The 12,660-nt window shown below is 50.7% G+C and overlaps 1 protein-coding gene across 1 annotated transcript; it reads right to left on the bottom strand.

Annotated features, from left to right (window-relative positions):
• Positions 1 to 206: 206 nt before the first annotated feature.
• Positions 207 to 11,822, bottom strand: LOC122726128 (H-2 class II histocompatibility antigen, E-S beta chain-like). The gene is made up of 6 exons (XM_043963655.1): positions 11,723 to 11,822; positions 3,660 to 3,929; positions 1,485 to 1,766; positions 910 to 1,020; positions 415 to 438; positions 207 to 244 (listed from the first exon to the last, which is right to left on the bottom strand). The coding sequence occupies exons 1-6, from the start codon at positions 11,820 to 11,822 to the stop codon at positions 231 to 233; spliced, it is 801 nt and encodes a 266-aa protein (XP_043819590.1). The 3' UTR covers positions 207 to 230.
• Positions 11,823 to 12,660: the final 838 nt, after the last annotated feature.

Below are 12,660 nucleotides of genomic sequence, written 5' to 3'. Positions count from 1 at the left end.
AAATGGATAAAACACGGGTGCAGGAAGATAGGAAGAAGGAGGGGGTCACTGAAGCTCTGTTGAGAAATGCCAAAGAGTCCAGACAGAACCCAAGGCACAGGCAAGGAGCCACTCCAGTGAAGGGGTCAGCAGGACTAACGTCCTGGAGAGCTGGGTAGAAGCAGGGGCCTCCAAACATGGGAAGGAGGCTGAGGGGGCAGCAGCAGCTCCAGGGGACACAGCCTCAGAGATCAGCTCAGGAGCCCTGCAGAGGACACAGAACACCCATGTGAGAGTCTACACCTGGGTCTGAGGCCACAAGTAGAGCCACCTCTTCCCACTAAGGGCCCCCAAGTCTTTGCTTAGCTTCAGGCCCCACTGGGCAGAGACTGTAGCTATAAGAACCCTGATCCCACCTGGGCAGAAGGATCTTACCTGCTGGCTGTGAAACCTGATTTCCTGGGAAAGGAAGGAAGAGAGACAGACATACAAGTACTTGTAAGTCCCAGAGTCACAGAAGAAAAAGTCACCAAGGCTCTGAGCACTGTGGAATAGGGGGCTCCTAATACTACTTAGCCCATTACCTGAACCCACAGAGGAAGCACTTCATCAATGCTCTATCCATCCATCTACAGCTGTAGGAGTTGGGGGGGGGAGGGAAATGGCAGGGGGAGGGACTAAAGGCTGGAGTCTTAGACCCCTCCCAAGGCTGTCTCTACTAGTGAATATGGGATTCCCTCAGACCCCTGAGCCCTGGGATCTGGCCCCTTCACCACCTTGTGTAAGTTCCAGGGTAGAAAGAGCTGAAGCCAGAGCCAGCCCAGCCCTTCCTCCCTGACCTGGGGCCAGATTTCTGGCACCATCCAACATCCTCCCTCCCCTGGAGATCATGGAGGGGAGGGGCCTCAGGGCCTCCCCAGACTATCTCACCTTTCTGACTCCTCCTGTGGACAACAAGGCCAACCCCAAAGAAGATCAGTCCCAGCACGAGGCCCCCGACTCCACTCAGCATCTTGCTCTGGGCAGATCCAGACTGTGCTTCTGGGGACAAGAGACACCAAGGATCAAAACTTTCCCTCCAGGAGCCAGCCCTGGGGGGCAGACGGGTCTGAGGGGAGCTGAGAAGGGGCTAAATCCTGTCTAAAAAGGGAAGGGACAGACTGCAAAGGGCCTTCAGGACTCAGCCAGTGAAGGTTCATCAGGGGACACTGACATCCATGTGTCTCACAGCCAGCTCCCCCACCCCAGGGGAAGGGGCCTAAAGCCTGATCACTGAGTCCAGAGGGAGGCCAGCTCCCAGGCCTAGGGCCAGTGAGGAGCCTGACAAGGCTCTAGGTCTCCACAGCTCTTAGGTCAGTGAGGCCATTGGGGGCCATGCTGGGGAAGGGGGGTAGCACCACATGGGGTTTGTATTAGCCCAGGACTGGACACACTCTGGGGGTCTCAGAGCTGGCTCCCTGTCCTGAGCAAGGTGAGAACTGGAGGCTGAGGGAGCTCTGGCTCACTCCAGTCCAAGGTGACAGGTCTCTGCAGGCTGGAGTGCTCCACGTGGCAGGTGTAGACATCCCCACGCCTGGGGGTCATCTCCAGCATCACCAGGACCTGGTAGGTCCAGTCTCCATTGCTGATCAGGCCTGTGGACACAACCCCAGCTGTCTCCTCCTGCCCATTCAGGAGCCACCTGACCTCAATGTCCCCAGGGTAGAAACCAGTGACAGAGCAGACAAGCAGGTTGTGGTGTCCCAGGGGAGCCATCTTGGATGGATACACAGTCACCTCAGGCTCAACTGGAAGAAAGAAGAAGGATCCTGAGTGAGGGGGCCAGGGCTGGTCTTCCTAGTCCAGCCCCCACCTCTGTCACCTGATCCCTCACCAGGCTCAGGCCTCCTCTTCTCCCCAGAGCCTGAAATGGGCATGTTGGGGACATTTAAGCTCCCCCAAGACTAGAAATCTGAACTAGCAGGAAGCAGCCCCAGGAGCCCATGGGCAGAATGACCCCAGCCCCAGCTCAGCAGGATTCAGGGATGGGCGAAGAAATGAGCAGGCAAGTTTTCTCATGACAAGTGTATTCTTTATAATGAATTCTTTCCAAAAGCAGGTCACAGGTGTAGACAATGAACTGTTTTCAGAAAGGCTTCCAGCTCAAACATTAAGAGATGCCATCAATACAGTGAAGGAATATTGACTCAGGGGCTTGTGGGGAATGTCTAGGCCCAGGAGAAACCTGAGCATCAGGACCCGGAGTCCAGGGGCCCTGGGAGAAGCAGAAAGATGTCTGGGTGCCTGGAGAAAGACAAGTTCAGTGGTGAGGCCTAAGTTGTAGGAGTTTGTGTCACCAGAGAAGACTGGGAGGGGGAGGGAGGGAAAGAATGGAGGAGATGGGAGGGAGCAGGGCATGGGAAGCCTCTGCTGAGCTTAGTTTCCGGAATGGAAAAGTTTTCTTTAAGATTTTAAAAGGTTCACAGCCCCTGGGCTGTCAGGACCTGGGGGACTGAATTCCATATTAACCATTTTGTTGTTGTTCAGTGCTTTTTCTGTCATGTCTGACTCTTTGTTTCTTGGCAAAGATACTGGAGAGGTTTGCCATTTCCTTCTCCATTCCATTTTACAGATGAGGAACTCAGGCAAACAGGGTCAAGTGACTTGCCCAGGGTCAAACAGCTAGTAAGTGTCTGAAGCCAGATTTGAACTCAGGAAGATGAGTCTTTGTTGTTGTTGTTGGGCAGGGCAATGAGGGTTAAGTGACTTGCCCAGGGTCACACAGCTAGTAAGTGTCAAGTGTCTTAGGTGGGATTTGAACTCAGGTCCTCCTGAATCCAGGGTCGGTGCTTTATCCACTTCACCACCTAGCTGCCCCCAAGAAGATGAGTCTTGCTGACTCCAGGCCTGGCACTCTACCCTCTGTCCTACCTAGCTGCCCATTAACCATTGTATAAATGTGAGTTATTTGTTGGTGATGGGTTTTTGGCTTGTTCCCAGTGCAGTTTTTCCCCATTAGAATTGGAGGGGGTAAAAACATCCGAATTTGACTGAGGGAAAAGGACTCCAGGCCCCCAAATCCCAGCTGGTAGAAGAGCTTCCTCCCCCTCCTCCTCTCCAGCCCCCCTCCCCTCCCTCTGTCCCCACCCTCTTTCTCCCCCTTCATTCTCCCCTTTCTTCTTCTCTCTTCCCTCCCCTCGACCCCTCCCCTCATCTCCAGTGTTTCTGCTCCTGATTTCTCCCCATCATCTCTGCTTCCCTCCCTCTTCTTCCTCCCTGCATCCCCATCCCCTCCCCCATTCTTCTTCCTTCCCCTTCATCCCCCTCTGGCCCCAATCTCTCCCCCTCCCCCATCTCTCTTCCCTCCACTTCCCCTCTTAGTCCCCTCCCTCCCTCCCGCCTCTCTCCCATCCATCATCTCCCCCCTCCTTCCAGTAACCCTCCCCCTTGTCTCGCCCCTGCTCTGGGGGGCCGTTGTCCCTCTACCTGCTTCTGTTCCCCCGCTTGTCTCCTCCCCACCTGCTCCCTCCCATCACAGCCTCCTGCCCCTCCCCTTCCCTCCGTCCCCTCCTTCTGCGCTCCCTTCCAGGCCCTTCTTTTCCCTCCCTGCTACGCCCCCTCTGCCCCTAGCTCCTCTCTCCCCCTGGGTTCCTGCCAGGCTCCCCGGGTCCCTCCCTCCCCTGCAGGGGGCGCTCACTCACCGTGCCGGGGCACTAGGAAGGGATCAAACACCTTGTAGTTGTGCCGGCAGAAAGTGTGCACTGAGTCCCGTCTGTCCTCCAGGATCTCCTTCTGGCTGTTCAGGTAGTTATCAATTCCCCGCCCCAGCTCCGACACCGCCAGGTACTCCCCGATGTCGCTGTCGAAGCGCACGTACTCCTCCCGGTTATAGAAATATCTGTCCATATACCGCACGCGCTCCGTCCCATTCACAAAGTAACACTCAGATGTAGAATACTCAGTGAAGTGCTCTGAGGAGACAGCAGGGGCCGGGTCAGCCCGGACGGACACCCCTGCCTTCCAATCGCTGACCACTGGCTGGGACTGACCAAGGAGAACATGGCCAACATCCTGCTGTCCTGCCTGCGCATGCTCAGTCCCGCCCATGTGAAGCCCAGAGAGGGCAAGCGACTTTTCTGAGGTCACACAGCGCAGATCCAGGATGGAGGAAGGACTAGAATCCAGTTCTCAGACTGTCTGCCGTATCATAGCAGCCATCTAGCTCCACCTCCTTGTTTTACAGATAAGGATGCTGTGGCCCAGAAGAGTGATGTGACTTGCCCAAGGTCACTGAACTAGTAAAGAAGGGATCAAGCCTTGAACCCAAGACCCCTGACCTCTTTTCCACTGGACCACACTGTCTCTGTAGGCAGAACCCAGGGCTTCCAATCCCAGCTGTGCAGCTGACTCTCTCTGAGGCCTTGTACTAGTCACTTCTCTCTGAAACAATTTCTTCATCTGTAAAATGGAGTCAATAACAGGGGCAGCACCTGCTTCATAGACTTGTGGTGAGGATCAGAGAGGACTGTGTATGGGAAGCACTTTGTAACAACAGAGCCTGTATCAGCATAAGTGACTTGGATTCTCTGATGCATCTCTGACCTCCCAGTGGGTCTTCCCTCTGTCAGCACAGAGCATAGCCTGTCCACACTGGCTCCTCTTGGGTGATTTTCCCATAGATCCTCTATAGAAGGCCCAGCTCCACATTTGGACATTCTGACTTTACCAAGAGGACCCATCCATCTTTCTTTCCAATCAGGCATTTCTTCCATGATCTTTCTTACTATCACTCATAAGAATGGGTTATAACAGGAATAAGGTTACAATTGATGAGTGCATAAACAACCGTGACGCCCAGGGGTTGTATCTTCCAAGATTCTGAAGCAGAGAAAATATTTGAGCTAAGAAAGTATCTGAACTGGGATTTCCCAAAGGCAATCTAACCAATTCCATGGCTCCTTTTTAATTTTGGGCACAATTCATTATCCACCTGCAGAGCCTCCTCCAAATATGCACAGGGATGCACTAATTAGAATGTCATCATTTGAACAATGGACATTTTTCATTCTTTTCAGACTTTCTTGTATTGATTGTAAGGCTGGTCTCTTTTCCATATAAGTGTAAATTAATAATATGACTATTAAACTTCTTCTGTGTCCCTGGGTGTTTATGATCAGAGCAGCATTAAATAAGGTTATTTCTGGTTTTTCTATCTTTCAGGGAATTTTGAATGATTATGGAATCAAAGATTTCCTTGTAATTAACAACCAATAAGCATGAGGGGACCTTATATTCTATAAAACTTTTATTTTTAAATGGTAAAGATGTGGTCCATTGCTGAATTCCTCTTGTGAAAGCCTGTTTGTTCCCTACCAATACTCTGATCAAAGAAACTCAGTTCAGATATAGATGACTCTCATAAAGATTTTTAATCAGTGAAAGAATGGGCAATAATTCAGTGGTTAGTGATATTCTCTCAGTCACCCTGCCTCTTGCTCTCAGTAAGGTCCAAGCATTTCCAGTCTCTTTCCCTCCTTCAGATCCCTTGAATACTGGTCCCTTAATACCCTCACACTTGTGTCATTTCCACCATAAATCTCTTCTACAAACAGTTGGGAATCCGGCTGCTTTTCCTGTCTTTGTTCTCTTTGCAGTCATTTTTACCTCCATGTTGAGCCCATTCAGGACTGGGTTGTTAGGGTCCAAGTGCTGGGTGGTTGCACTATCCTTGAGGGAGAAATCCCTGAACTGCCTATTTGCCAAAGATATTGGCCATGGTGATGGAGGAGATCCAGCATAGAGTCCAGACCAGAGAAGAATTCCCAATGGACAGGGAGGTTCCCTAGAAATTTTTCCTTGTGGATGACACTGTGTTGACTCCAAGAAGACCTAGAACATTGGAGAACCTTCTGGAAGAGACCTGTAAGCACTCAGAGGAGTTTGGCCTATTCATGCACCTGGGAAAGACCAAGTGAATGAAGAGTCTCTGTTTCACAGATTTCAGCATCCACTTGGGTGGACATTCTATGGAGCTTGTCCATCAGTATGTCTGTCTGGGGTATTGGGGAGGAGTTGGGGACAGAGCTGATCAGAAGGAGGAGAATGATTTGGATTTCAGCCAGGAGGCTTTTCACGAAAGCAAAAGCTCATCTTTTCCATACTAACATTCTCCTGATATTGTGATAGGTCAGTATGATGTGGATAACCACTGCCTCTGAAGAATTAAGCTTCACAGAAAAGGCACTGTCAAGGCACATGGTGGGTGTAAGCATCTTGAAATATATAAACATTCCAAATAGGGAAAGGGGATCAAAGATATCATTGGGGAAATGCATGATAGGAAGACAAAGGGGCCGCATGCATACAAAGAAAAATGGATGACGGATGGACAAAGACTGGGGAACCACAGATACCCTCCCAATGTCAGGAGAGAGTAAGTATGACTACTATGAACTTGGTTGGACTCCACATGGAAGTTTGTGGGAGAGTGTGGACAAGAGTCACATGGAATGGGCAGCCATGGATGGGTTGAGATCTGCACCTGGAAAGGAACTTTGGAATCAATGAGGTCATAGATCCAGTTGAGTGGGACTGCTGAAATATACACAGGTATTCAATGCATGGAACTGTCCTTAACTTGATTCTCCATCCCTCACTAGATTATATCCTATTTTTCTTTTTCCTTTTACAGACACATCTCTCTAAGTACTCATCTGGATTCAAAGTCCTCTTACTTAAAGCTCAGTAATATAAGTTTATAACAATACTCTTGAATGAATGAATGAAAAAAACACTAATTGATAACTATGTGCTAAGCATTGGGAGTACAAGTACAAAAATAAAGGAAGACTCCTCTTTAAAGAAGCAGGCATTCTAAATGGAGAAAGAATATTCATAGGGCAGAGGTGTCCCAGGAGGGACACTTTGAGCTAAAGGTGGTGAGTGGGGCCACAGGGTAGTAGATAGACACAGCTCATCCAGGAAAAGTAGATTTTATCACAGTTCTTGGATACAGATTGTCCTTTTGGGTGGGGGGAGAAGGAGCTGTGAGGAGAGGGTAGGTGCATCTCTGTGAAGAACTTGGCAATGGGGTTGAGGAGGAAGTTGCTACAGAGAAGGGAATGAAGTGAAGCCTGACAGGACCTTTTCTGAAATAGTACTCAGGGTTGGGGGGCAGCCAGGTGGTGCAGTGGATAGAGCACTGGGCTTGGACTCGGGAAGATCTGAGTCCCAATCTGGCCTCAGACACTTACTAGCTGTGTGACCCTTTTCAAGTCACTCACCCCATTTGCCTCAACTTTCTCCTCTGTAAAATGAGCTAGAGAAAAATAAAGGAAACCTTTCCAGGATCTTTGCTGAGAAAACCCAAATAGAATCACAAAGAATCAAATGGGACTGACATGTCTGAACCATAACAACACTGAGGCTTCATCAGTCACTAATCAAAAGAGCACGGCCCAGAGCAGGAGATCCTCCAGGGCATAATGGTTGGTGTGGGAAGCAAGATGACATTAAAGCCTCAGAGGCAGCTGCCCCCTTTACCTCCCTCCACAAATTACAACAATTTTGCCTCCAAACTCGTCCTTCTGTCCCTGCAGCCTTTGACACTGATGGTCACCTCCTTGAGATCCTCCCCTCCCTAGGCTTCTGTGACACCTCCCCATCCTCCCTTTTTTCTCACCTCCCCAACTACTGCCTCCCTGCCTCCTGAGTTGCCTCCTCTTCCTCTTCTCAATCACTAAACAGATTCATGACCAAAGTCACCTCCCTCTGTCTCCTCTCTCTCTGCTCTCTCCCTCAGACGTCTCTATCCCTTCATTTCTCCCTCCCTACATTCACCTCCAGAATCTGGACCTTGCCCCCCGCCCTTGGCTCCCTCATAGGCTCCCTTCCTACATTTCCAGCTCCTGCCAAACATTTCCCCCTCTAAGCACCTCAAACTAAGCATGTAAAAGTCACTATCTTGTCCCTGAAATCAAATCCTCCTCCTGACTCCCAGACTTCTATTAATGGCACCTCCACTGCCTCACACCAGCTCTAAGAAACCTGGAGAAACTGGGGACTCAGGTCTCTCTCTTTCCCTCACCTCCCACAGACAAGTCAGAAAACCTTCCTGATTCTTCCTCTCCAGCATCTCCTCTCTGTCCAAGTTTTTTCAGTTACACCATGACCACCCAACTTAAAACCTTTTACTCCTCAAATATCCTCCCCCACACTAATATAGCCATTTTCCATACCAGCTACTTTACTCTGCTGATTACTGGTGTCACCTTGGTTGAGTCACTAATTGGGGGGCCTCAGTTTCCTCATTTGTAAAATGAGAGAGGTGGTATGGGTGCTCTCTAAGGTGCAAATCCTGGGATTCTGTGCAGATAAGGAGATAGTTTGAGCGAATCACCCACAGGCAAAGCTCCTTCAGAAGAAAAAGTGATTGGGAGCAAGGGAGAACCTTGACTTCTGACATTGGGGCTCAGAATGACACCAATGTGGCCACCAATCCAAGGGATTCAGACTGGACCTGGACCCTTTGGAAGGACATCAAACACTTTAGCCTCCTGGTTTCTTAGACATTTCTCTTTCCTTTTGGCAACATCAGGATCTAAAAGTGCGAAAATGTGTTCTAACATTTCCCCCTTTTGGCTCCTGATGTTACCAAATTCCTGACATTGTGCTTCTGAATCCTGGACACATCTGGAGCCTCTGCCCCCCCCCTTGCTTCCCTGACACTTTGAGCTCTGCTGATAACCCCTGAGTCCGTCCCCATATGTCTGACTGCCCTGCTCAGCTCAGTTCTCCCTACCAGGATCACAGCCTACAACATGGCTCCCTGCCAAGCCCCAGAGGCCAGGCTTGAGGGTTCAAGCTTCACCATCTGCACTGGCCTCATCATTGGTCTCTGTGCTTTACCATCTTCTCCTCTCCACAGCCCCCAGCTCACCCCACAACTCTCCATTGCCATTAGATAAAGAACAGCTCTGTTAGCCCAGAAACCGAGGCCTTCCCCACCTCTGCTCCATTGCCCTTCCTAGCCTTCTTTTCTACTGTTGCCCCCATGACACCTCAGCCCAAGCCAAAGTCCAGTAACAATCCCTTAGTGCCTCCCTGTGCTTGCCCTTTTCTGTGGTCATTCTCCCCAAGATGTGGATTCTCTCCTGTTACTGGTGAGGCGCCACCATCCTCCCAGTCACCCAGGCTCACAGCCCCAGGTACATCCTCACTCTCATCACCCACATTGAATCTGTTGCTGAAATTGGCAATTTTACCTCTGTAGCATCTTGAATAATCCCCCTTTTCTGTCCTGATGCTGCCACGGCCCTGATGCAGGCCCTGGTACCTTCTGTCTGCACTATTGTAACAGCCTCCTGGTGGGTCTCCTGCCTCCAGTCTCTTCCACTCTAGTCCATCCTCCATTCAGCTGTCAAATAAGTCTTCACAAAGCACAGAACTGACCATGTCACCCACCTGCTCAATAACCTCCTGTGGCTCCCTATCACCTCCAGTTTCAAATACAAAAATCCCTTTTGGCCTTCAAAGCCCCTCACAACCAGCCCCTCCTGCCTTTCCAGCCTTCTTACTCCTGACTGCCCCCTCCCCCATCCATGTACTCTGTGATGCAGAGAAACACTAGTTCCCTGCTCTCCCTCCTACTAGATGTTCCATCTCCCAGCTCTGAGCAATTTCCCTTGTTGTCCCCCATGTCTGGAACACTCTCCCTCCCCCTCCCTGCCTCCTGATTTCCTTTAGATAAAATCCCTTCTTCTACAGGAAGACTTTCCCATTCTCCCTTAACCCTAGTGCCTTCCCTCTGGGGGTTATTTCCAAATTATCCTCAACATCACTTGTTTGTACACAGGTGTTTTCATGTTGTCCTCCCCCATGTGCTTTTACCTCCCTTTGTATGCCCCTCAGTTAACACAGTGCCTGGCCCATAGTAAGTGGTTTGATTATCTACTAGGTGGGAGGGTACTTAAATATTAAGTTGTTTGCATTATTGTCCACAAGAGGGCATCCCCTGCTCAATGCTGCCATGGCTGATACCAGGGTGTTCTTGGAGTTGGCAGCTGGGTTAAGCAGCCAAAACCAGGCTAGGACTGGGAGATTCCACTGCCCTTGGGTTTCCCTTGCTCAGGCCCTGACAGACTGTCTCTAGAAGGCACTTCCTCCTCTCTTGCCCGGCCCTCGAGAATGGGTGTTACACATGGCAGACTCTCCCCCCAGAGGCAGTGCAGGTGACAAAGCTCAAAAGTGGGTGAGATTCCTGGAGGATGGCTCCAGATAAGGTGAGGAGCCCAAAGAGGCTGTGACTGGCCATGCCAGGTGCCAGGCCAGGCTGAAGAGGAAACAACACAGACTGTGCCAGAGGGGCTTTTCTCTGCTCCCCTACAATGCTTACACTGACTGGGAGAGGCCTCTGGCCCATCCCCGGGGGCTCCCTCCCTGCCCAGGACAAAGGGTTGCCTATCCTTGATGTGTCATGGCAGAGGCCCCTTGATCCAGCCCGGGGCTTCAGGGAGAGCATCAACAGTGTGGAGACCAGAGATGACACTGACAGACTGCGGGTAGAGGATGCAAGCCCGGCTTGCTCAAGGGCAGTGGGGATTGGGGAACATGGGGCTCCCACCTCTGTTTTCAGCCCACTAACAAGGATCAGGAAGGTAGGAGAAGAGCCAGCCTGGGTCAATGCCCTTGGTCTCCCCATCCCAGGATCTACCTCTGACCTGCCTCCAAGGGATGGAAGGGGAGACCTCCTACTCTGCCATGATAATATCAGTGAAAACCAGGGGGTCCCACATACTGCAGCTTCACTGATGGCCTTGAAATCCTACCTGGGAAATTAATCTATGAAAGTCCACCCCTCCCTCCCCCAACAACGGCCAAACTGAAACCTCTCCAGCAGCTTGGGCAGACTCTGTGAAGATGCTTAATGGCACAGAAAAGTTTAGATGGGGATGGGAGACCTTGGCAGCTCTGACACTGTCACCCCCTCCCCAATCAACTCCAGTGACTCCCCTTCACCTCTAGGGTCATATATCAAACCCTCTGCTTGGCCTTCAAGGCCCTCCACAATCAACCCCTCCCATCGCTCCAGCCTTCTTATATTTTACGTTCCCAGGCCCCCAGTCCTCTGCCATCCAGTGACACTGACCTTCCTGTTCTTCCTCCCACAAATTTCTCCATCTCCCCACTCTGGGCACTCCCTGGCTGTCCCCCAGCCTTATAACACTCTCTCTCCTCACCTCTGCCTCCTGACTTCCCTGGCTGACTTCAAACATCAGCTCCAATCCCTCCTTCCACAGGAAGCCTTTCCTGACCCTCTTCATGCCAGTGCCTTCCCTCTCACGATTATGTCCAATTTACCCTGGATATGTCTTGGTTGTACAGAGGTGTCTGCGTATTGTATCCCCCTTTAGACTGGGAGCTCTTTGAGAGCAGGAACTGTCCTTTGCCTTTCTTTCTATCCTTAGCAGTAATTAACACAGGGCCCAGTACACAGTAGGTGCTGAATAATTGCTTATTTTCAAACTGCCTGGAGCTATCACCTCTGCAGGATGCCTGCACAAAGTCCCAGAACCCTGGGGAAAAGGAAACAAGGACCAAAGGAAGGGATAGGTGGGAGGGGAGCCTGAAATCCAGTTTTACCTGCTGCCCATCTCTCTGAGGACCATCCTGTCCCAAACCCTTCCTTTGGTCTGGGCCTAGAGAGAAGAGTGCTTCCCTTGGGCTCCCACCTGGGCTCTCTGGGGAGCTGCTGCTCTGTACTTACCTGGGACCTGTCTGCCTGCAGCCACCTGGGAAACCAGCACCAGCAGGGGCACAGCCAGAACTCCTATCCAGATGCCCTTGGGGAGCCAGACACACACCATCCTGGAGACAAGAGGAGGTTAAAGGAAAGAGGGAGATAAAATCCAGGATAGCCCTCACTTCATGGGAACTCCCCCCTGCATCTCCCAGACTAAGAATTTAGAGACTCCCTTTTCTGCCCCATGGTTGGTCAGCCTGAGAGATGAGAGAGCCAATTAGCATTAGGGATGAAGTGCATCATTAGTTCCCAGGCAGATGTCCCCTTTGCGGGATCTGTTCTAATACTTAAACTTATTTCTGGTGGAAAAAAATGATCCCAGAAATACTAGAATGTCAAGGAAGCAAGGGGTCCCAGAGGTCTTCTCTTGCTGGAGTATTCCAACAGCCTCCTGCCTGGTCTGCCTCCTCCCAACCTCTTTCCTCTCACTCCCCACAACTGCCAAAGGAATCATCCTAAATCATTGCCCTGGTCATGTCACTGGAGGCTCCATTTTGGCTCTAGGATCAAAAACAATTTCCCCTGTTTAGCATTTCAAGCCTTTCACAATTTGTCTTCAATCTCTCTCTCCAGGTTCATTCTATTTTAGTCCCTTCACAAACTACAAACCAACCGAAGGTGCCTACTTGCTGTTTGTGACACACAGTATAACACTTCCTGTCTCCAGACCTTTACAAAGGATGTTCCTCAGGCCTAGAAGGTGTTCCCATGTTCCCTGCAACTCCTAGAAACCCTGTCCTCCTTCCATACTCCCCCAGAGCACCAGCTCTTCTAGGAATCCTTTGCTGATCCCCACCTGCTGCTATGGCTTCTCCTCTCCCCATGTGCCGTGGCATTCATTTTATATGCACATGGTATCCATTGTTGTGGACATATTATCTATGCTGATAGAATGTGAGTTC

The sequence above is a fragment of the Dromiciops gliroides genome, chromosome 4 (genome assembly GCF_019393635.1).
Source record: "Dromiciops gliroides isolate mDroGli1 chromosome 4, mDroGli1.pri, whole genome shotgun sequence".
Taxonomy (NCBI): domain Eukaryota; kingdom Metazoa; phylum Chordata; class Mammalia; order Microbiotheria; family Microbiotheriidae; genus Dromiciops; species Dromiciops gliroides.
Note: the sequence above shows the minus strand (reverse complement) of the source record. Positions and strands in the feature narration are given on the sequence as shown.

Bases quoted from the DNA above. Each gene is read 5' to 3' on its own strand.
- LOC122726128 (XM_043963655.1), bottom strand. From the start codon at position 11,822: ATGGTGTGTGTCTGGCTCCCCAAGGGCATCTGGATAGGAGTTCTGGCT. The intron at 3,930-11,722 runs GTAAGTACAGAG...CTGTCTCCTCAG, and splicing joins TGCAGGCAGACAGGTCCCAG to AGCACTTCACTGAGTATTCT. The intron at 1,767-3,659 runs GTGAGTGAGCGC...TCTTTCTTCCAG, and splicing joins CTTCCTAGTGCCCCGGCACG to TTGAGCCTGAGGTGACTGTG.